The 23,796-nt window shown below is 34.8% G+C and overlaps 2 protein-coding genes and 1 non-coding gene across 3 annotated transcripts; all 3 read left to right on the top strand.

Moving 5' to 3' along the window:
* Nucleotides 1-1,776: 1,776 nt before the first annotated feature.
* Nucleotides 1,777-1,883, top strand: LOC136231458 (small nucleolar RNA R71). The gene has a single exon (XR_010689840.1). It is a non-coding gene; the product is annotated as a small nucleolar RNA R71 (small nucleolar RNA).
* Nucleotides 1,884-9,312: 7,429 nt separating this feature from the next.
* Nucleotides 9,313-10,186, top strand: LOC136230844 (uncharacterized). Its single transcript, XM_066020033.1, has 3 exons — nucleotides 9,313-9,443; nucleotides 9,534-9,618; nucleotides 9,714-10,186. The coding sequence occupies exons 1-3, from the start codon at nucleotides 9,438-9,440 to the stop codon at nucleotides 10,007-10,009; spliced, it is 387 nt and encodes a 128-aa protein (XP_065876105.1). The 5' UTR covers nucleotides 9,313-9,437; the 3' UTR covers nucleotides 10,010-10,186.
* Nucleotides 10,187-17,862: 7,676 nt separating this feature from the next.
* On the top strand, nucleotides 17,863-23,612 carry LOC136230149 (subtilisin-like protease SBT5.3). The gene is made up of 11 exons (XM_066019102.1): nucleotides 17,863-18,043; nucleotides 18,118-18,227; nucleotides 18,302-18,396; nucleotides 18,471-18,635; nucleotides 19,873-19,981; nucleotides 21,283-21,817; nucleotides 21,899-22,005; nucleotides 22,103-22,348; nucleotides 22,431-22,545; nucleotides 22,619-22,832; nucleotides 22,944-23,612. Exons 1-11 carry the CDS (start codon nucleotides 17,960-17,962, stop codon nucleotides 23,477-23,479), a joined length of 2,316 nt encoding a protein of 771 aa, XP_065875174.1. The 5' UTR covers nucleotides 17,863-17,959; the 3' UTR covers nucleotides 23,480-23,612.
* The last annotated feature ends 184 nt before the right edge of the window (nucleotides 23,613-23,796 follow it).

Genomic DNA, 23,796 nt, shown 5'->3' with positions numbered 1-23,796 from the left:
CTCAGATGGTTTGGTAGTTCTTTAAGTTCTAATTTAGGTGGAACTATTACTGAAGGCGGAACTAGTCCATCTTCTCGAATCAAATGCTCTGGGTCCTTATCTTCTAATTCTTCACCCATTATAGGTTCTATTATTTCTTCTCTTTGAACAATGTCATTAACACATTCTTCAATTAAATCAAGCTTCATACAAGCGAAATCCTCCATAGGATATTTCATCGCTTGATTCATATCGAACTCGATCTTATCGTCACCTATTCGTAAAACTGCTTTTCCTTCCGACACATCAACTAGAGCACGTCCCGTGTTCATGAATGGTCTACCAAAGATTAGCGGACAATTAGCATCATAAGCAAAATCTAAGATAACAAAATCAGTAGGAAAAATAAATTTGTCAACTTTTACCAAAACGTCTTCAATTATACCATATGGTCTTTTAGTGGATTGATCCGCTAATTGCCAATCCATATTGGTACGCTTGATGTCTTCTTCTAATCCTAATTTCTCAAAAATAGACAATGGCATCAAGTTTATACTAGCTCCTAAATCGCAAAGACAGCTTGGGAATTCCATATTTCCCAAAGTACACGGAATGGTAAAGCATCCGGGATCTTTGAGTTTAGTAGGTAATTTGCTTGATACTATCGAACTACATTCTTCAGAAAGTGAAATGGATGAAATTCCTTCCCAACTAATCTTTTTTGAAATTAAATCTTTCAAGAATTTTCCATAATTAGGAATTTGCGTAATTGCATCCATGAATGTTAAATTTATATGCAAATTTTTAAGTTTGTCTAAAAATGATAAAAGTTGTTTATCATGGTCCTTATTTCGGACCCTGTGTGGAAAAGGTGGCTTTGGTACAAAAGGTTTTGGATTAGAGTCAATTGGCGTATCTTTTTGTTTTAATGTATCTTCTTTGGATTGTGGTGAATCATTTCCAAGTAAAGTTGAATTTTCGGGCATTTCCGGACCTAAGTAGTTTTTCCCCGAACGAAGAGTGATAGCCTTAACATGCTCTTTCGGATTTTCTTCCGTTTGGCTGGGAAGACTTCCCTCTTTGCGGGATGGAATTGATTTAGCAAGTTGTCCAATTTGAACCTCCAAATTATGGATGCTAGATGATTGGTTTTTGATAAGCTGATCGAATTTATTTTCGATCCGTTTAAAACCATCGTCTTGATTACTTACCTTTCCATTCATAGCATCTATAAATTTGTCGATTTTTGAAGATAAAGTGCTAATCGTATCTCTTGTTTGATTTTGATAATTATTTATACGATATTGATTAGCATTTGCATTATTATTATTATTACCATCTTTCTAGTTAAAGTTAGGATGATTTCTCCATCCAGGATTATAAGTATTAGAATAAGGATTAGTAGTTTGGTTTTGTCCTTGGACAAAATTTACCTGTTCTATCTCATTCATACCTTCGTAATCAATGTCTCTCTGGATCGGATCATTAGGATCGCATGGTGCCATAAATTTATCAATTTTGTGCGATAAGGCAGAAAATTGGGCTTGTAACATTGCTACAGGATCAAGATTCATTACACCTTTAACCGATGATGTACATGAGGATGATGGTTTCGCCGTTGGTATATGTCCACGCTCTGCGGGCCACATACTGCTGTTGATTGCCATTTCCTCCAAAAGTTCTCTTGCTTGGGCGGACGTCTTCTTCATAAATAACCCTCCAGACATAGCATCTAATGAACCTCTAGTCGTAGGATTTAATCCATTATAGAATGTCTGCATTAAAAGTGCATCTGGCAATTGGTGGTGTGGGCATAAACGTTGAAGTTCTTTAAAACGTTCCCAAGCTTCATAAAGAGTTTCATTATCATTTTGTGTAAAAGATGTCAACTCTTTGATGACTCTTGCGGTTTTTGCTAAGGGAAAATATTTTTGTAAAAATGCTTGGGCTAATTGGTCCCAAGTTTCAAATGTTGCAGCAGGCATAGAAGTTAACCAAATTTTTGCCTTATCCTTCAAAGTGAAAGGAAAGAGGCGAAGTTTGATTGCTTCGGCTGTTACATCAGTAATTTTAAAAGTGTCACAAATTTCTAAGAAATTTGTCAAATGTGCATTAGGGTTTTCGTTAGGCAATCCGTAAAACGTTACGTTGTTTTGCAACATATTAAGCAAAGCAGGCTTAATTTCAAATTGATTTGCGTTTATACGGGGTCTAACTACACTATTAGTTACACCGGCCATTCCTGGCCTAGCATAATCCATAAGGATGAATTTTACAAAACATGAACATTTAGAACTTATTAGAAAAATGAATGAATTTGTTCATTTGCATTAAGCAAAGAAAACAACTTAAACTTTGTATTATTATGATGATGAAATAAATGACGGAACCTCTAATTAATTGGCTTTGAACGCGACAAAACCCTTTCGGGATAGTTGCCCTTACTCAAATTAACACTCTTTCGAGATGATAATTTGCCTAAGTGTTCAACAAAGTTTCCTTGTAATGATTTTGAATTCAAGTGCATATTAATGAAAACACCAGCCTCACTTATATTGGATTGGTTACCATAAGTGCTGCATAACGATTTGTCGAATAGAACGGACTTTATTAGATGAAATATAAATTGATACAAATTTACAGAGAATAAGGAGCATCGAGTTCTTCGAGGGCGTGCAAGTGAAGGGCTTGATCGGTTCCGCTTCCTTGGGTTTCCTAGGAGGTTGTCAAGCTCGGGGGCGAACACTTTACTCAATCTTCTCGCTGTAACTTCGTAATAGGGATTCGATCGGCCACTACCATGATGCAAACTAAAACTGGAACAATGTCTAAACGCTACTGAGTTGTAATTAAACTATAAACAATATGTGTACCTCATCTTGTTTTGTACAGAATCTAATTTCTAACTCTCGAAATGTTTTTACTTAGAACTTCGACATAAGTTCTACGCTCTGATTTCTATATCTATATTATAGCATTTCATTACACTTTTTCTCAACATCAACTCTTTATTTATAGATGTTGAAGGGTTGTGTTTGAAGTGATGTATCCGTTGGTTAAGAGTCGTGTCCGTTGTGAAAGGACGTCTTTATCCACTTGAACGAACGCGTTTCTTGGATTTTCAGCATGTGTTAAATGCTCTTGGTGAATTTCTGCACTTACCGAGGATAGTAATCCGCGGCCGTGAATGACGTAGCACTGAGCTGAGCGACGGACGAAGGGGAGAAAAGGTTATACTACGCGTGTCGCGGCCGCGGGTCTGGGATCCACTGTCGCGGCCCGACAGGTTTTCTTACTTCTTGCTTTCGTTCATGTCCTCGACTTGGCGCTTTCGATTTACGTCGTCTTTGACTCCTTTTGTAGGGCTTTTCTTCTATTTTAGATCCTTTTTCGTTCCTATTTGGATTTTACCAAATATTCAAGTACCTTGCAAGAAAGAAAGATATTCGAAAGTAAAAGTAATCTAAACAGATATAAATAACACAAATTCCTAATAAAAATGATGTAAATGTTAATGATATTTTAGGTATATTTTGGGCTTAACAATAAGCCTCTGTAATAAGGGTTTTTTCTTCAGGATCCCTTCATAATAAAGCTCTTTAATTAATTTAAGATTTGTATGTATATTCAGATGCTTTTACGATAAACGTTTTTTACTTAACAATTGTCTTTCTTTTGTAAGACTTTTGTATTAAGTTCTTTCTCCATGTGACGTTGTTTCTTCATTGCAAACTGTATAAGATCTTCTTTATTTTCATTTTTCATTTCTTGAATAGTATATGAGTGTTTATGTAATAATTCTTTTGCATATTCTAAGAATTGTATTTAGTTTTTATATTTATACTTAAAATATATAATACTAAATATATTATGTTACAATATTTTATAAGTATTTATCTCTTTTAATTTAAACATGCTAATTACTATAGTGAATAGTACAACTATTTGATCGAAAAAAAAGTCCATGATTAGGAAAATATATGTGACAGTTTGAAGATTTTTTTTTTCTTTTGAGGCACGGTGGAACCCTAGCCGTCGCCGTCCTTCACCTACGCCGTCCATGGCTCCTACGGAGCCTGATCTCTTTATCGCACATCTGTTTTCGAGGTCTTCTTTCCTTAAGCACGCTGTTATCTCCTCTAATGTGGCGATGCCACATATCGTGAAGGATTCGCATCCCAAAATTGTGACGCGTTCATATGCGACCACCTTGGCTGGAGCTTCAACCTCAGCCGTCATTCCAGAAACTAATCATCCTACTATCTCTGAAGAGGGAGGCTTCAAGGCGATCAAGATACAACATGATATCTATAACGATAGATTAAGCATCTGCAGACATTCGATGATCGGCCATATTACTTTGTCCAAAGGGGAAAAGCCGTGGAAGCAACTAGAATTAAAGCACAAGTTGAATTCAATTTAGGGTCGCTCACTCGATTGGAAAATGGTTTCGCTAGGAAGAGGCTTTTATCATATTATTCTACCAACAATTGAGGCTCTTCAATCTGTTTGGGGGCGTGGAGCGGTTACACTCAAGCCGGGAGTTATGTGACTCATCCCTTGGACTCTGGGGTTCAATCCAGACTCTCACAAAGCTACTTCTGCTCAGATCTAGGTAAGGTTCTACAATCTTCCTTGGGAGTTCTGGGACAAACGGATAATGGCTAGTACAGCACGCGCTGTCGGGGTTCCATTATGTTTTGACCGTAACACCGTTGAAGGCGAGATGGGTCACTATGCTCGTATTCTGATTGACATTGAACTCTCTAAGGAACTGTAGTACAAGTTATGATTGGACACTGAATCTTCGATGCACTGGGTATTCCTTGAATACGAACGGCTTCTAGACTTATGCTCCATTTGTCACTCAATTGGTCATTCAGCAGGGAATTACAGGAGGAATCCTAGATGGGATGAGTATAAGCAGACAAAACAGCGCTAGGATGGTGGCAAAGAAAAGGAATCCTTTCCGGAATGGAGGAGCCATTCAGTTTCCAGAGTCTGAAAGAGGAAGCAGTCAACGGTGGATTCGGTTTTTGAGAATGTTGAACCTGAGAAATTAGAGGATTGCAGTAACCATATAGTATTACATGCCTCGATGGAACCTAGATGGGCGGACTGTGTCTCTGAAACGGAAAACGCCCTAGAAAGCTTGCATAGCCAAGACCACCACTCTTATCAGCTGGACAAAGAGTTGGGGGCCATGGGATGGCAAATGTTTGTCCCAATTCCTCAGTTTACATCCATTGGGAACCTATCTTTGCCCGAACAACCGGAAATTGACAAGGATCTGCAATTAGCACAAATTGAGGAATCTGAGGAGCAGCCATGGTAAACGGTTCAGAAAAAGCAAAAGTCATTCAGTAACCCTTCATCTGAGGTCCGCGCCAAATGAAAAAGCAGGCTGCTTGTGCGTTACCAATGTTTGTTCTATTTTGGAATTGTGGGGGCATCGGCAATGGTCGTACTCAACGAGCCCTGAAAATGATGTGCACACACCATCGCTCGGATATTTTATGCATAGCTGAGACTCTGGTTAGTCTTGACAGTATTCCTGAGGGTTACTGGAGGTCATTGGGTTTGTCAATTGTAATAGGTAATGCTACTAATACTCCAACTCTATGGTTATTAGCAAGAGATGCATCGAGTATTGCTATCTGAGCCTCTCACGAACAACATATTACGATCCAATACAGTTTCAGTGGTAAGGACTTCCTCCTTTCATTTGTTTATAGTAGTAATCTGGCCTCTAGAAGGCGTAGTTTGTGGAACGAACTTTTGCTCATCCCCAATATAAATGGCTAGTCTTTGGGGACTTTAATGCGGTAAAGGCTTCTCATGAGAAGCTAGGCTCGCCCCCATCTTCTGGTTCATATCAGGATTTTAGGAAGTTTATTGATGATTGCGAGCTTATGGATATTGATACCTTTGGTCAGCAATTCACTTGTTTTAATGGTCGTCAAGGGATGGCGCATGTTGAGTGTCGTTTGGATAGAGCACTCGCCTCAGGGTCCTTTGTAGATGAATGAGATTCTATTTCATGTACGGATATGGCAAAATATCATTCTGATCATTGTCCAATGCTGCTGCGATGTACCAATAGGAGCTCACAGATAGCTCGGTACAAATTTCACGCAATGTGGCTGACACACGATTCTTTGAAAGGCATGGTTTCGAATCATTGGCATAATTCTCATATCTCTCTTCCACCGGCTCAATTACTCTATCACAAGCTCAGAATGCTCAGACCAATCCTCAAGTAATGGAATAAAAATGTGTTTGGTAGGGTTGATGATAACATTAAATTGGTTGAAAATTATCTCTCTGGGATACATCAACAAATGGAAAACCAGGGAAGCTCTGACACGCTGTTGGGGGCTGAATCGGCAGCAATTGAAAATCTTGATCTTCAACTTCACCGCCAAGAAGTGATGTACAGAGAGAAGAGTAGAATAAAATGGCTACAGGTAGGGGTAAGAAACACAAAATCACCAAAATTTTAGCAGACATATTAGCAGTCATAGCAACCAGAATAGTTTCCAGCAACCAGTATGGGTTCCTTAAAGGCAGAAGTATACATCATTGCATAGTAGTAGCATCTGAGGGGGGTTAATCTTCTTGACAGGAAGCATTTTGGGGGTCACATGGCACTGAAAATTGACATCCACAAAGCCTTTGACACCATTGATTTGAACTTTCTTTTAGAAGTTTTAGAAAAGTTTGGTTTTTCTCTAAAGTTCAGAGATTGGATTCTCAACATTTTAGCTTCTGCTCGGAGATCTGTTATGATTGGAGGCTCTCCCAAAGGCTATTTGATCTACTCGAGAGGGGTCAGGCAAGGAGACACTCTTTCTCTACTTTTATTTGGCATCGCTAAGGACTTTTTCTCTAGATGGTTGTCTAATTTTCAACTCGAGGGTCGCTTCGATCCAATGTATTACTCTGGTGGCAATGCTTTTCCATCTCACCTCCTTTTTGCAGATGACATGTTAATTTTTGGGATGGCTTCAGTGTGAAATATGTGTGCTCTAAAGGATCTCTTCCAGCTTTATGGCAGGATCTCAGGTCAGGAGGTAAGCTGGGGCAAGTCGATAGTCTACTTTGGGGAGCAAGTGAGCAGACACATACACACAAGGTTAGCTAACTACATTGGTATCCGTTTGCATTGCCTACCTTTCAACTACTTGGGAGTTCCTTTGTTTAAAGGCTCCCCGAAGATGATCCATCTTAGTAGCCTGGCTGACAGATTCCTCTCTCAATTTACTAAATGGAAGGGAAGCGCATTGTCTTTCGCAGGACGCCTAACGCTTATTAAATCCGCACTAACAGGATCCTTGGTTCACTCCATTCTTGTTTATAAGTGACCTGTGGGGTTACTTAAACGGCTAAATAGAAGTATGAGGAATTTTTTTATGGACTGGATGCATCGATAAACAGAAATTGATCACCGTTCCGTGGAGTATTTGTTGTAGTAGTATTGAGGCCGGAGGGATGGGAGTGAAAGACTTACGAAAGTTCAACCATGCATTGCTTGGGAAGATGAGATGGGAGCTGGTTCAGGGCTCTAATTCAGCCATCGGCCTACTGAAGTCAAGATTCTTCACTATTTCTGGGCTTCCAAAGGTTACCATCGCCCCTTTCTTGGTTTGATCTTCTTGTAAGCTGGTTTACAACCAAATCCGGATCAGACTCATTGGTCGCTTGATCAAGTCTCTTCACTTAATTTATGGACTAACAGTTGGTTAAGTCCGACTGTGGCGGGCCAATTAAACACGGTCTCGGGAGCCAGTGAAAACGGTTTAACTCCGCTGAAGATTTCATTGTGGATTCGGAGTGGCAAAACATCGATGACCTCCCGATTGTTGTACAAAACAGAATTCGGCAAGTTAAGAGAGGAAAGGATGTCTTGGACTTCTGTGTCTGAAATTTATGCTAAAAATTTCAAACATTGTTTCTATTTTTTTTTTTTTTTTTGTTGTTGTTGATTGTTAGTGGGTTTTTATATATTCAGTCAATTTTATCCATTTTTTCTTGATTCCAGAAAATGTAAAATTCGATGGAAGTGTTGTCAAATTGCAATATTTTCTTTTGAAATTCAATGTAGAAATTTTATTAAACATTGATTAAAAGTTTTAATATTTTCAAAATGAGTTACAGTAGATTTCATGAAATTTCACACCATTTCTTTCACATTCATTGAATTTATGAGAGTTTTTAAATTGTTTTGAGATTGTATTGTTAAGTTTTGAAATTATTTATAAATTGAAGTATATTAATCTTAATGATTTCAAAATATTAATGATGTTGTAGGTAATGAATTTGTTGTTCCAGGTCAAGTAATCGTTATTGTGTATTAAATTTTCAATTTCTTCCTTTTTTTTACGTCTTTTTGTTTTTCGAGATTGTTGACTTGATTCTAAAGTCCAATAACTTCAAAGAGTTTAGATTGATGTTGGAATACAGAGAATAAAGTTAGAATGTAGATATCGGAATTGAAAATGCTTTTTCTGTGCGGTTTTTCAATTTAGAGTTTGTGTGCATATGAAATTATGTTATGGAAGGAATATATGATTGCTCCGCAATTTGCTAAAAACGATGATTTTTTAGTTTATCACTCTTAAAATGACAGTTAACGACTTCAAAATAAAAATTTCCAACAAATAAAGTTGTTTAGTATCACATGTACTATGGAACCATGTTTTTTATTTTCGAAAATCATCATATGTGAGCTTTATCCCTATGAAATTAAGTTTATCTCACCTCACCAAAAACACGTAAATGACCTTAAAATGAAAATTTCAAGAATTAAATCTGAGAAATGTGTTTTCATTTTGAAATGGTTAACATCCATTTTTGAGGTATCACACTAAAAAAATCATCTATTTAAAGTGATGAATTAAATTAGTGGGGAAAAAACAGATAAACCATTTGAAAATTCTGTAATGACAGAGATTTTGCTTTTAGAATTTAGCCATTATTTATTAGGATTGAAAAGTGGTGGGCATAGGCAGAAAAGCCACAAGTCTTGTCATCCCATAAACATCTGCAAAGTTTCCTAGAATAGAATCCCAAACATCTTTGGACCACAAAATATTATAATTTGAAAAATGTATCTTAGTCAAGCAAATAAAAATAAAATTGTATCTAATAAGTTGATACGTAGGTCATGTTTGAAATGAGAAGAAGTTTGTTTTTTTCTTTTATCATCGATAAGTCCAAGTCAAAAGTTTAATTTGTGCTGCTTCCTTCCCTATGTTTACACTTATATTTCAATAATAATAATAATCATTTTTGCGTAGAAATTACTAAATTGGCGTATACTTTTCTTTCTAAGTGAAACACTATAAGTATCACAACATACTCACAGCAATTCCTCACTTATACATTGAAAGTTTCACTCTTTAATCATCATCGGCCACTGTCAATAATTATTTATATTAACCTTCCGATTCATCAGCATGAAGGTAATTAATTTTGTGCCCTAGGTCTCCCCCATGATTATCATGGCTAATATAATATGCTGAATTTGATTTATTTAATTTAATTGAATGCAGAAAAAGATGGTGATCAAGGTGGGCATGAATGGGGACTGGGACAAGACTCGCTCTAAGGCTCTACAAATTGCTGTTAGCATTAGCGGTAACATAATAATAATATAACATTAGAAGTGAATTAGAAGCAGTTTATTAGTTTATAAATGGATTTTGTAATAAGATGAAAAGTGTGGAGTGCAGGGGTAGAATCGGCATCTATGGGGGAGAAAGACAAGGAGCAGATAGAGGTGATAGGAGAAGGAGTAGATCCGGTGAAACTAACACATTCACTTAGGAAGAAGTTGATGAAATGGCCTTATTTGGCATGTTTCCTACCAAAGTCCAGGATGGCTTATGCAGAGCTTATAAGCGTCGTTGATGCAGACAAGAAAGAAGATAAGAAACCAGATGACAAACCCAATATTGTCTGGCAATATCCTCCCCCTGTACCTCAATATGTTGTCTATGAAGAACCTCCCTATCGTTGCTTCTTTTAATATATATTAAGTTTTTACATATCAAATTACCATTCCTTTTATTGTTTTTGGCCTTGCTTTTCTATTCAACTTTATAATTACTTTTAATCAACATTTCATCATTTCATTTCAATACCTTACAATGTTTCACAACTTTCTAAACAAATAATAAGTAGTTGCCAATGTTTATTTATGCAACCATAAAAGACAAATTGTACTCTATATCAAGAGCAATAACCAACTTATTCAAAGGGAAATGCATACCATTTCATAGGACTTGATACTTTTTTTTTTTTATTAAAATACTAAAATTTCATTAGATAATACAAGTACAATGATAACATGAAACAGTAAGACTATGTCTAATATATGATTCAAGAAACCAAGAAATAAACTACAAAGAGTAAAAAAAAAAACTATTAAAGGTACAATTAAAACAAACAACAAATGGAATATGTACGGCTCATCATTCCAAATTCATATAGAAGCAACTGTAATTCTAACTTTTTCATTTAAACCATTTGGAATTTTCGGATCTGATCATTTCTTTCGCAATCCTGTAAATCTACCATTTCCGCCCTTGCTAAACCAGAAAAAGTTACAAATGAAGAGATGATAAACCACAGATACATATCAAACAGATTAAGAGATACAACAAGATATATGAAAACCAATAAGAAAAAAACTTAACAAACAAAGAATAAAACTAGAAGAATAAAAACGATGAATGAGAAAGAACGAAGACATGCCTCCTTCTTCCTCCATAATTAAACAGCAACAAACCTTTCATAATGAAGATATAAGAGAATGAAACTAGGTGGTTTTGGAACTTCAAAACTCGTTGATACATTTAAGTATTAAAAAAAATGGTCACGCTTTCAATGTCATTAAAGTTTTGCCAATTTTTACCGACGCATAAACTTTGTATAGATAATTCAATTTGGCTACATTTTTTTTGTAAGCGTTGTCATGCTAACAACACCTGCATTTTTTTTTGTGAGCGTTGTCATGCTAACAACACCTGAATTCATAATTTTTATCATATAATTTATTTTTAATTTCCTAAATTTCATCAACTACGTATTATGTCGCTATTTCACTCTAGAAAACATTTATAATGTGAATTGCTCAATACCGCTCCCAAATTACCTCTTGCCGCCTCATTTGGACTTTTTGCCCTTCTCATAATTTTTGATAAAAAACTAAAAATTCTTTCTCTAAAATCATAAACTCGAATAATAATAATTGAAATTATAAAAATAATTGATATGCGACAATCCGAATCCCGAAAATGAATGATTATGAGTCGAAACAATAAAATTTACATTTTTTTTCTCAAAAAAATCATGAACATAATGCATATTTTTTGTGACGATTAGGATTTTTCGTCACAAAAAATTGGAGAATTTTGTATTTTCCGTCACTAAAAAGTCTACGATTGTGCCTAGGCCCAATTTTGGTCTAGGTGGGTGCCAGATCCGCCCAGCCAATGGGCTGGACGGATCCAGCACCCGTCCCACCACAGGGCTGGGCAGATCCAGCATCCGTCCAGCCAATGGCTTGGGCGGATATACCACCTGCCCAATCCATTGGCTGTGCGGATGCTGGATCCGCCTAGCCCAGTGGTGGGAAGGGTGCTAGATCCGCCCAGACCATTGGCTGGGCAGATCTGGCACCCACCTAGACCAAAATTTGTGTTTTTTTTTCCAAAAGGACAAAATTGTCCAAATAGAAACGATAAGAGGTAATTTGGGGTGGTAAGTAGCAACACCCTTTATAATTCTTTAAAAATCACAACACTTAAATTTAAAAATATCTTCAAATATTTAATCTATAATTATACAAACATCTATATTTAATAATATTAATAAATTATTACGTCCTAGATGCAACGATAAAAAAAAAATTCCTAAAAAAACTATCTAAATTGCAACGCATAAATATTAATAAATCCTCAACATTCTTTACATAAGCGATTTAAAATGTATGATATTTCGATTAACGAATTAATGAAGACTGATTTTGTCAATAATATACTCAATATTTATTTATAATGTTTTATTATTCTAAATTATAATCGGTATCCATTACCGAACTCTACTATAAGAAAGGAATGCAATAAAATTAATAACTAAAAAATATATATTCATAAATCTCAACCATAGAAACAAGACCAAGTATTACAAATACCACTTCAATATAGTATTAAGGTTTAATGCTCCTTCAGCCCCCTTAACTTGTCCAAATTGGTTATTGTATCCCTCCAACTCATCGAATGTCATATTTACCCCTTAACTCCATAAAATTGGTATTTCTCACCCCCTTAACTTGTCCAAATTGATCATTTTACCCCTCCACAACTCATCAAATGTCATATTTACCCCCTTAACTCCATAAAAGTGGTATTTCTTATCCTTTATAGTGCAAAATTAATAGGACTTATTAGAATGAGTTTGAAAATATATATTTTTAATATCAACTTTTTTATTTTGTTTTAATTTGATAATTATATTTATCTTTCGTGTGTTTATTACAATAATTAGATAATCAAAATTTAAGTAGCTAAAAAAGTTGAAAAGAGAAGGAACGAATAAAAAATACGAATGACAAAGACATTAATATAAACAAGTTAAAGACAGTATATGTAAGAATAAAGTACCAAAATATGTTGGTCCCGTGTGATTAGTTATAAGGGGAGGGGTTAGGAACTAATATAACTTTTTCGCTTAATTACGCTGACTTGATCAATTCTTTAAATTACTTAACTCAGTTTTGGTCAGCACGGCCGAGAGATGTAAGACAGCTTTAGTCAGAGGCTGACTAGAACCGTTTTACAGGTGAGTTAGGAATTAACACTTAAGGTTATCTTCCAACTCAGCACTCTGATTACTCAGTGTCAGCTTATACAATTTATATCCTGAGTAATTTAAGCAAACAGCACATACATATATATTGAGAGAAAGGGTTAGAAATTACTCAACAAGATTTATCCTGGTTCGGCCTCACCGCCTACGTCCAGTCCCCAGAGTCCTTCCGGGCTTTTTCAATCCAATAATGAGCTCTTTAAAGGTAGAGCACAAACCGTTTACAAGGCAGTTGAATATGCAAGAGTACCTTCCTCTATTCGTCTACTCAACCCCTACTGAGTGTTATAACCGAACACTCAGATTTTCTTTCTACCACTGAGTACTAAAACCGAGTACTCAGCACCACTTTCTCAATTTTTACAATTGATACAAACTTGTTCTTTCTAGATGAAGAACACTTTAGATGAATACAAATTCAATCTAGCTTTTACACAGAAATAGAAATTTGGTGTAAGATCTTCTTTCCTGTTTGAACGTGTTTTGTATGTATACTCTTTTCTTTTTGTATTTCGGCAAAGGATCCAAGTGAAGCACTTGTCCTTTTATAGTGAATTCCTGATGTGGCAATCATTTGAATCTGGAAGTATCCGTTGAATTCAAACGGCTCCTTGCGTCATTCACTGGTCAGCATACAGATATAGCAGGCCAATCCTGTCGTCTGAAATTAGCAGGCGTCAGGCTTGTCTTCTTCTGCCAGGTTCGTCTTCTAACGCCAGTTTCGTCTTTTAGCTAACGGCCAGTTGACCCATGAGTCTCGAAACTGTCTTTGTGCGTAATTCCAAAGCTTCTGTATTGGTGCAGACAGTTGTCGAATCTTGTCTTTTTGCAAACGGATCATTCGCGCTGTCCTGAAAAACACTCAGCTTCACTTTAATAGCCGTTGTCTTTGAACCTAGTCTCTGACGACACTGACTTGCATTCTACTCAGCTTCCATGGTCAGCTTTGTCTGCAAGCTTTTAGTTTAGAGGAAGACTTCTCTTCTTTGATGCTGAGTTGTGTTCCACTCAGTTTCTTTGGTCAGCTTCATCTTCAAGCGCTTGTTCTGAAGATGACTTTTCTTCTATTATGCTGAGTTCTTTTCTACTCAGCTTTTGTGCCTTATGCTGACTTCATTCTGTCGTACTTTTTATTTCTGTTCACTTATAATTATACTCAACATTGAACAAACACATTAGTACAATTAAATCAAAGCACTTAAATTTAATTACCTCTTAATCATGGATTAACTTAAGTAATTTTGTCAAATCAAAATCATGTGGAAAGGTGTTTCAACAAAATATGCCTATGGTTTTGGGGGAAGTATCAATTTAGGTTTAACGTTTAAAAAATGGTATTAATTTAGGCATGGATAACGGATTGTAAGGGGTGAGAAATACCATTTTTGTGGAGTTAGGGAGTAAATAGGAAATTCTATGAGTTGGAGAGATAAATGGACAAGTTGAGGGGGTGAGAAATACCACTGTTATGGAGTTAAGGGTGTAAATATGATATTCGATGAGTTGGGGAGGGGGGAGGGGGGGGGGGGGTCAAATGACCAATTTGAACAAGTTAAGAGGGCTGGAAGAGCATTAGGCCTAGTATTAAGACTAAATTAACATTCCTATAAAAAAAAAGACTAAGCGCCTTCTTGGTTCAGCTGTTAGCTCACAGCTGTTGTTATTAGCTGCTGCAATTAGCAGTTGCAGTAAGCTGTTTGCAGTTAGCTAATAGCTGTTTGCTGATAGCTAATTGATAATTAGTGTTTGGTAAATTTACAAATAGTTGTTGCTGTTAATATATGAAAAGACGAAAATACTTATTATTTAATAATATAAATAACATGTTGTACGAATATTAATAAAAATAATCTAAATAATAAATAGTAAAAGTTTAATAATTATATAAATGTATATATTACTCCCTCCATTCCATTATATAGGTCATTCTAGCAAATTAGTTTTTTCCCTAAATATAAATCATTCTAGGATTCCAATACTTATTGCCCAATAGTGACATGAGAGAGAATTATTTTTTGTATTGGTACATGTGTTTTTTAATATTTCAATACTTATTGCCCAATAGTGACATGAGAAAAAAAAAAATTTAGTTAACCAATATATTTCTTAATTTGTGTGAAATACCCTAGAATGACTTATATAATGGAATGGAGGGAGTATTATTTTTCAAATGCTAACATAAATAAATAAATGTAATATTCCAAACACTATTTTTAGATCCGATGAAATCATGATATATTTTATTAAAACATATCATTGAAAATTTGATGAAATCGTGGTATATTTTTGTCTTGTCTCAAGTCGTTGGAATGAAAAATAATAAAAAAAATGATTCTATATGTTATGTTATTAGTAATAGGTGATCATTGATATTTTTTTAAGAATATCCAAAATAAATAGGAATAAAAATTTGTTTAATTTTATCAAAAAAACTAAACAGCTAAAAATGGTCCTGATTCGGCTATTTTTTAGGCGAAGCAGTTGCAAGAGAAGCGAAAGGAAAAAGCTCGCTAATGGGCCGGCTTAATGTTAGGAAAGTTACATTGTCCATACCAACAAGCACAATCCAGGCCCGTAACTTACTTAAATTCCTCTTTTTTTTTTTTTTTTTTGAAGAAATTCCTCATTTTTTTATATGAATGAATTGATTTGCCCCACATAGATTATTAATTCTAATTCATCTTTTAATCCAATAATCAATTCTTTCTTTCTTTTTAATGAGCAAAATATTAAGGGAGGACTCAAATCAACCTTTCTTAAACAATTACTCTTTCCATTCATTATTATATTTTTTATAATAATTTTTTTTTGGTGTTTTCATTAATATTAATTAGCCTTAAATTTGGATAAAATATAATGGTTGTATCCAGAACCACTTCGGGTTGAAGCTTTTTACACTCTGCATTTTCTTTTCTAAAAAAAACGTCGTGAAGTATGGACGGATCAATAAATCATATCTTCATCTCGCTTGTTGACAGGATGTTGGAAGTGCCGAAACAATGGTCAGGTCAAATCAATGTTCATATCAGTGCAAATTTTGTTAAATATGAGAAGTTTGAGCTAGGAATTGGGTGAAATTTGATAAGGGAACAAATTAAATTCGTTCAGGATAGCGATAACTCCTCTGGACAAAGGAAATCTCATTTCCCACTCCAAGCATTGGGTAAAAGTACCCAGTTTTCCTAAAGGATGATGATTAGTCTGTTCATTCTTCTGAGGAATGGTGACAATCATATTCTTCAACCAAGAGTAATGATTTTCACCTTGAATAACAAGTTCTGGAGTAATAGTAGAAGGTTGAGTATGGACCTACAAGTTCATTTTACAAAGTTCAGCATGAGCTTCTTTTGGGTTTTGGGAGGAAGAAGCTGGAGTTTTCTTCGAAATAGAGGCTTTTTTTTAAAAGAAGCCTTTTGTGATTTCGGATTCATGAAAGGAAATTAAGAAAAATTAAATGAAGAGAAACATGAAGAAACTTATAGGACTAGTTGCAGAGGAAATGGTGAAATCAAAAGGTGAATGATAGAATGTGCCTTTCTTCGTTATACACAAAACGAGAATTTCAAAAAAATTGTCATCATTACTGCAAAGGCTTTTTGTTTGTCTTAAAAGCTAAAGCAATAATAGTTGGTAATGATATGACGGCTCACGTGAAAAGCTATTGAAACGTCATTTTAGATCTACGTACCTAAAATGACCTCATTTCTCCATATGGTAAAGCCCTAAAAAGCTCTTAAAAGCATATGAGGGGCATCTGATATCATATGAATTAATTAAGCCTGGACGAAGGCCTAACCGAATCAAAGAAATGGGCTTATGGCAGGGGCCCATACTAAAGTGAGCTTAAAGGATGTGGCACTTACAATAATATAAAGACTTAAAATAGAACTTAATTAGCTTAACTAGCTAGACATGTGGACCAATGAGCGGTTCAGACCTCAAAGGTACGCTCATTTTCCCTAGAATACGTCGTACATTACGGAATGACATAAAGGAAAATGAGTGTGAAACCAACCGAGAGTTTACACGTGGAAAGGCACATTGTCAAATCTAATCACGAGCTTACGCGTGGAAAGTGCAAAATACTTTAAGTATGTAATTACCTATAAATATCTTTTGAAAACAAAGCTCAAGGTACTTTTTACTATTCTCACTTAAATGCTTTCAAGTTTATACTTTATCCAATGTATATTTCTGATTATCGGAGATGGTACACCAGATTCTGATATTGTTTTCTATTGGATTCAGGTCATCTCAAAAGTGATCAGAAGCATTACTCATTATCAACGACATCACTTATAAACTAGTGAAAATTATCATGTCTTTTTTATGTGGGATGGAGAAACTTAATTTTCTTTTATCCTCTTCAAAATCATTTCAAGTGATTAACTTTGAGCATTAATTTCTTATTTATCACTTATCTGTTTTGAGTTTATAATATACCATTAAAAAAGATCTCATTACATAGAATACGTTGACATATTTCAAGTTATTCTAAACTTAATTTATCCGTTATATATTTAAGTCTCAAGTTGATAAAAAAAACAAATCAAAATTTGTTTATAGTTTATTTTGGATATATGTAATTTATAAAAATAATTTTAAATTAATTATATATATTTAATATATATATATATATATAATTATTTATTAATTTATTACGTTATCTAGTCCGGCCAATCCAAATAACCGGTGACCTTTCTATAAATCTGGTTTGATGTGGGTGTGGTTTAATAACATTGCATTTGATAGACTCAAGCCATGCCTATTACACCATAAATCGTCTATTTGAAATAAAACCATGAGTTGATGATTGGATAACTATATTACCAATGATCTCATACAGAAGATTCTATTCTTTTTTTCCTATATACCCTATCTTCTCTTGTCTTATTGAATCTTTGCATCTTCTTAAAGTAAAACATCCAATAAATTAAATTGATCTTTTTATATTATATTAGTTTTCCATTTTTCCTAGAGAAGAGAAGAGGTTCAAGTCAAACTAGTTTAGTATTATATAAAGGCAGGGGAAAGCCCCTAAAAAACAGGGAAAGAAACAGATTGGCTGCCCTTATTTTGTATACTTACTTACTATAAGGAGTTAGAAATGAGGTCACCAAATCCTATCTTTTGCTTCTTATCATTTGTCTTTCTCCTCGTTGTTCAGAGACCCACATTTGCCTCCAAAAAGGTATGCATTCATTTGTTTTTTTTAGTTTTTTTTAGCATGAATTTGTATATATTTTAATTTGTTTTGTTTGGCAGTCATATGTTGTGTACTTGGGTTCACATTCCCATGGCCCTGAAATCTTTTCTGTTCATCAAAATCTGGTTACAGAGTCTCACTATGATTTCCTTGGATCATTCTTGGGAAGGTTTGATTGCTTTTTCAATTTTGTTTATTTTCATTTATTTAGTTCCATTACATGTTCTTATTTTGTCAATGTAGAGACATTGCCCAAGATGCAATATTTTACTCCTACACAAGGCATATAAATGGTTTTGCTGCCATTTTAGAAGATGAAGTAGCTGCTCAAATAGCTAGTAAGACATTTTTCTCTGTTTAATTACTCAGTTTTTGGTCTGTTTTTGAATATGTATGTTTGATTTTGATACAGAGCATCCAAGAGTGATCTCAGTGTTCTTAAACAAGGGTAAAAAGCTGCACACAACTCATTCATGGAGCTTTCTTGGACTTGAGAAAGAGAGTGTGGTTTCTTCCAAATCAATATGGGAGAAAGCCAGATATGGTCAAGATGTAATTATTGGAAATCTTGATACAGGTTGGTTGGTTGGTATATTTTCTTTCTATTTTATTCAACAAATATAGAGTCAACTCCATAGTTGAGAGGCATCAAAAGCTGTTCAGATTAGATCTAATGTTATAATCATTTGAATATACACATGACAAAGATGGTCCTAGTCCTAATTGTACTGCTCAGCTCAATGGATTCCGTGATTTTCTCATACATAACGAGTCTCACACTTTTTTTTTTTTTTTTTTTTATGTCCTCATAGGAATACAATTTGACTAAATTAATTTTAATGTTGATTTTCAATAAAATTTAAGATAAATCTTATGATTATAAAAAATAAGTTTTGAATATTTATTTTTCCTTCCCTGAAAAGTTTTCACACATTGAATCATCGTTAATCCTTCCATTAGATAAACAATCAGTAAATAGCTTTGTCAATCTAGTTGGGATGAGTCTTGCCTCTCAACCTTCTTGCTCTCTGCCTCTACTTAAAAAAAGTAAATAGCTTAATATGTGTGAAAATTAAATATCAGTGACTTAATCAATAGAAATTATAAAGATTACGGGCTTAATATAATTTTTCCCATAAATTGAATTTACTCTATTTAGTCTAAGTTAGTTTATATAAGATTTTTCAAAAAAAAAAAAAAGTTAGCTTATATAAGATGATGTACGGTTGTTAGTATAAGCTATTGTATCTATATTCTTTTGTTAATATTTTTATGTATTAGTTTGAAAATGAAATTTTAAATTCAATTATTATTGCCAACAGGTGTGCATGAAAATTAAAGTTTAGAAATTTAGTTAAAAAAAATAAATGAATGCCTTAATTTTTAAAAAGGTAGAAATTTAAGGACTTAAATTATAGATTTAGCCTAAAATTTACAATTAAAGGCAAGTTGAGGGCCAATCTAAGCCTATTATGCAGCTAGTTAAAAATGTGGAAATAGAGAAGTTTTTCAAAGCTTTGAGGGTTTGAATAGCCACCTACTCCATTAACACTCATTTAAGTTTTGTTGGTTATGTCTTGAATGTTTTAGATTATCTTAGATAACTTTCAGGTAAACCAATAAAATTGTAACTGAATGTCAAAAAGAGGTGCGGAGGAATAAAATATAAGGACCATTAGAAACAATGATACAAGTATAAGGAATATGAATCATAATGAAAGCTTTATAAATGGATAAAAAGTGTGAATATGCATATGTTGACATTGTTTGGTTTGTGTTGTTGGGACCTTAATTCTGAAATGGAATCATGGAAGGCGTCTGGCCAGAATCTAAAAGCTTTAGTGACCATGGCTATGGACCGATTCCATCTAAGTGGAAAGGAATATGTCAAAATGACTTTGATGCTTCTTTCCGTTGCAACAGGTACATTTTTCTTTCTTGTGCTCTTTATCAAACTATAAATAAACCTACTTTTTCAAACTCTAATCATCTCATATTTCCAACACTCACAACCCCATGATTCAATACACATACTATATCAGTCACAAATTATTATTGTATCTCATTAAGCCGCAGCTAAAATTCCCGTCAACTGCTCAAATACTTATTAAGCTGTTGACGAGGAGTTAATCTGTTAAAAGAACTCTTCGTTATATATCATTGGAGATGCTATTAGAAATTATATTAATGTTGGCTCTCCTGGAATTTTCCTACTTTAATCAGAATTATTAATTAGGGCGAGCCTTGGCGCAACGGTAAAACGTTGTTGTCGTGTGACCAGAGGTCACGGGTTCGAGTCTTAGGGGCAGCCTCTTGTCAATTAAATTGGCAAGGAAAGGCTTGCCCCCAATACACCCTTGTGGTGGGACCCCTCCCCGGACCCTCGCTCAGCGGGGACGCGTAATGCGACCGGGCCGCCCTTTAATCAGAATTATTAATTAACAAATTTAGGTTTTGACTATACTGTCTAAAAGCATGAAAAGATACAATGCACCATATTAGATTAAAATATTGACTTTCCTGTTTTCAGTTTCCCACTCTTTCTGGTATACCTTACTCTAAAGCCAAGACAGAAGTCAAGTTCTATTACAAAATTTCTATAATATACTATATGATATCGTTCTTGATATATGTTTAGCATATAGTAGTTTAATATGCGAACCATCAGTAGGTGTATATTTTATTGGTCGGCCCATGCATTTATTTTGACCCAAGTTGATCATACTTTATGTTATCTTCATTTCTTCTATTACTTCAACAGATACAAAAATATAAAATATGAAAAGTTGAATTTTGGACTCACTATTGTTATTGTTGCACTCGAAACTGGTTTCTTAATTGACAATATTGGTTTCTGTACTATTTGCTTAATCCAAGGCACTAACTTTTGTCGCTTTAAATTATGAATAGTAAGTGCAGCCAAAAAAAAAAATACAGCATTAAAAACTGTGCATTTTAAATTCATCTACATTTCTTTTCATCCAAATGATCCAATATCACACTAATCTTGATTTAAGTTAAGTGGATATATCCGAATCAAATATTTTAATCACCACTCCATTTTCATCTCCATCTACCCCATAGTAAAATAGACTCATAAAAGAATATATTGAGTCTCCAATTATAAACTATGTTATATATTTGCTGGTAATTCAATTTATTAGACATTTTACCTTTATTAATTTTCAAGTTTACTAAAATTATAAATCCAAACATGCACTTAGGAAGCTGATCGGAGCAAGGTACTTCAACAAAGGGTATGAAGCGGTGGTTGGTCATCTAAATTCGAGCTTCAATACACCAAGAGACAAAGAAGGACATGGATCTCACACCTTATCAACAGCAGGTGGGAATTTCGTAGCAGGAGCTAGTGTATTTGGTTTAGGCAATGGAACAGCAAAAGGAGGATCACCGAGAGCTCGAGTAGCAGCATACAAGGTCTGCTATCCACCTATTTCTGGAAACGAATGCTTTGATGCAGATATTATAGCTGCATTTGATGCTGCTATTATGGACGGAGTTGACGTGCTCTCTGTCTCACTCGGAGGAGAAGCTACCCAATTTTTCAATGATAGTGTTGCTATTGGGTCTTTTCATGCTGTTAAGCATGGCATTGTAGTCATTTGTTCTGCTGGAAATTCAGGTCCTGCTGATTCTACTGCTTCCAATCTTGCTCCCTGGCAGATCACTGTTGGAGCTAGTACTATGGATAGGGAATTCTCTAGTTATGTCATTCTTGGTAACCACATCAAGTACAAGGTTTGTTTCAAATAGATTAATCATCAATTTCTGACCTCAACTAGCTTCTACTTTTCCTTAACATGCATGTTCTGTTTAAAGGGAGAGAGCTTATCAAGAACATCCTTGCCAAAGAAGAGAAAGAATAAGTTTTTCCCAATTATAAGTGCTGCAGATGCTAGAGCACTCAATTCAACTGTAAATGATGCGTAAGGATTCAATCGACTAAAGAAATTGAAAACCTCAATGATTATTCATTATGAGAAAACCTCAATGATTAATGGGTTGCATAATTGAAAAATGTAGTCTGCTGTGCAAAAATGGAACGCTTGACCCGAAAAAGGCAAAAGGAAAGATATTGGTGTGCCTAAGAGGAGTAAATGCAAGAGTAGAGAAAGGTGAAGAAGCAGCAATAGCAGGTGCAGTAGGAATGGTACTTGTTAATGACATTGCTTCTCAGAATGAAATCCTAGCTGATCCTCATCTTCTTCCTGCTTCCCATCTCAATTACACCAATGGCCTTTCTATCTTTTCTTACATCAACTCCACCAAGTATATATCTTTTCTCTTTTCCATTCTCAATTACTTCCAAGTTGCATTCACAATCAATAATTTTCCATATGTTATGTTACAGGTCTCCTATTGCATATATAACACCTCCACAAACACAAATAGGGGTCAAACCATCTCCATTCATGGCTGCTTTTTCATCAAGAGGACCAAATTCTATTACCCCTCAAATCCTCAAGGTTGGTTTTTCATACATATATAATTTATGAATTGCATAATACAATTATGACATGGTAACTCGGTTATATCCAGCCTGACATCACAGCACCAGGGGTGAGTGTAATTGCTGCATACACAGAAGCACAAGGACCAACAAACGAAGACTTCGACACTCAAAGAGTACAATTTAATTCAGTATCAGGCACTTCAATGTCATGTCCTCATGTTTCTGGCATTGTTGGTCTTCTTCGTACTATGCATCCTACTTGGAGTCCCGCAGCCATCAAATCAGCTATTATGACTACTGGTTCGTATTCTTAACTAGCCTCTAAGCAGCCCATTTTCTTTCAGTTTCAGTTCCATTTTTGTAACTGAAATAACGTTTGGTATTAGTCATAATTTGTACATTAATTTGCAGCAACAACAATGGATAATAACAAGGAGGCAATTCAGAATGCATCAAACTCAAAAGCAGATCCATTCAGTTATGGAGCAGGACATATTAGACCAAATGAAGCTATGGATCCAGGCCTAGTTTATGACTTAAATATTTATGATTATCTCAACTTTTTATGTGCCTGTGGCTACAACCAAACCCAAATTTTATCCTTGTCAGATACTCCCTACAAATGCCCACCAAATCCTATTACTCTTGCAAACTTCAATTACCCTTCAATCACAATCCCTAACTTCAATGGTACAATTACTGTGACAAGAAGGGTTAAAAATGTTGGCAGGCCTAGTAATTACAGAGTTCATGTCAGAAATCCAATTGGGCTTTCCATTATTGTTGAGCCAGAAGTGTTGAAGTTTGACAAAATTGGACAAGAAAAGAGCTTCAAAGTTACACTGAAAGGGACAAAAATTCATGCCAAAAACAAGTATGTTTTTGGTGATTTGGTTTGGTCAGATAGTAAGCACCAAGTAAGAAGTGTTATTGTGGTACAATGGTGAAATCAGAGAATTGAAATTGACTGAAATGGTAGATTAATTAATTATCTAGTACTGCTTTGAGGCTATAATAATAATATTGCAGCCTTGTTTAGTATAAGAATATTGAATAAAAGCAGCTGATTTTTAACCTTTACATGATTTGTTATAATTTCAGTTTTATTTACTGACCAAGTGCATCAAATGGTCCACATATTAACATTGAAATTGAGTTATATTCCGATTGCTGTAACATTAATTGATATGGACCAATGTAATTTAAAACCTGCTGTCTGTCTATTTTCGGATCAGATTTGATCTCTGCATGGCACCGATGCAGA

This window comes from Euphorbia lathyris, chromosome 5 (assembly GCF_963576675.1).
Source record: "Euphorbia lathyris chromosome 5, ddEupLath1.1, whole genome shotgun sequence".
NCBI classification, from domain to species: Eukaryota; Viridiplantae; Streptophyta; class Magnoliopsida; order Malpighiales; family Euphorbiaceae; genus Euphorbia; species Euphorbia lathyris.
This window is presented reverse-complemented; position numbering and strand designations above follow the sequence as displayed.

Bases quoted from the DNA above. Each gene is read 5' to 3' on its own strand.
- LOC136230844 (XM_066020033.1), top strand. The intron at 9,619-9,713 runs GTAACATAATAA...TGTGGAGTGCAG, and splicing joins AATTGCTGTTAGCATTAGCG to GGGTAGAATCGGCATCTATG.
- LOC136230149 (XM_066019102.1), top strand. From the start codon at position 17,960: ATGAGGTCACCAAATCCTATCTTTTGCTTCTTATCATTTGTCTTTCTC. The intron at 18,044-18,117 runs GTATGCATTCAT...TTTGTTTGGCAG, and splicing joins CCACATTTGCCTCCAAAAAG to TCATATGTTGTGTACTTGGG. The intron at 21,818-21,898 runs GTTTGTTTCAAA...TTCTGTTTAAAG, and splicing joins GTAACCACATCAAGTACAAG to GGAGAGAGCTTATCAAGAAC.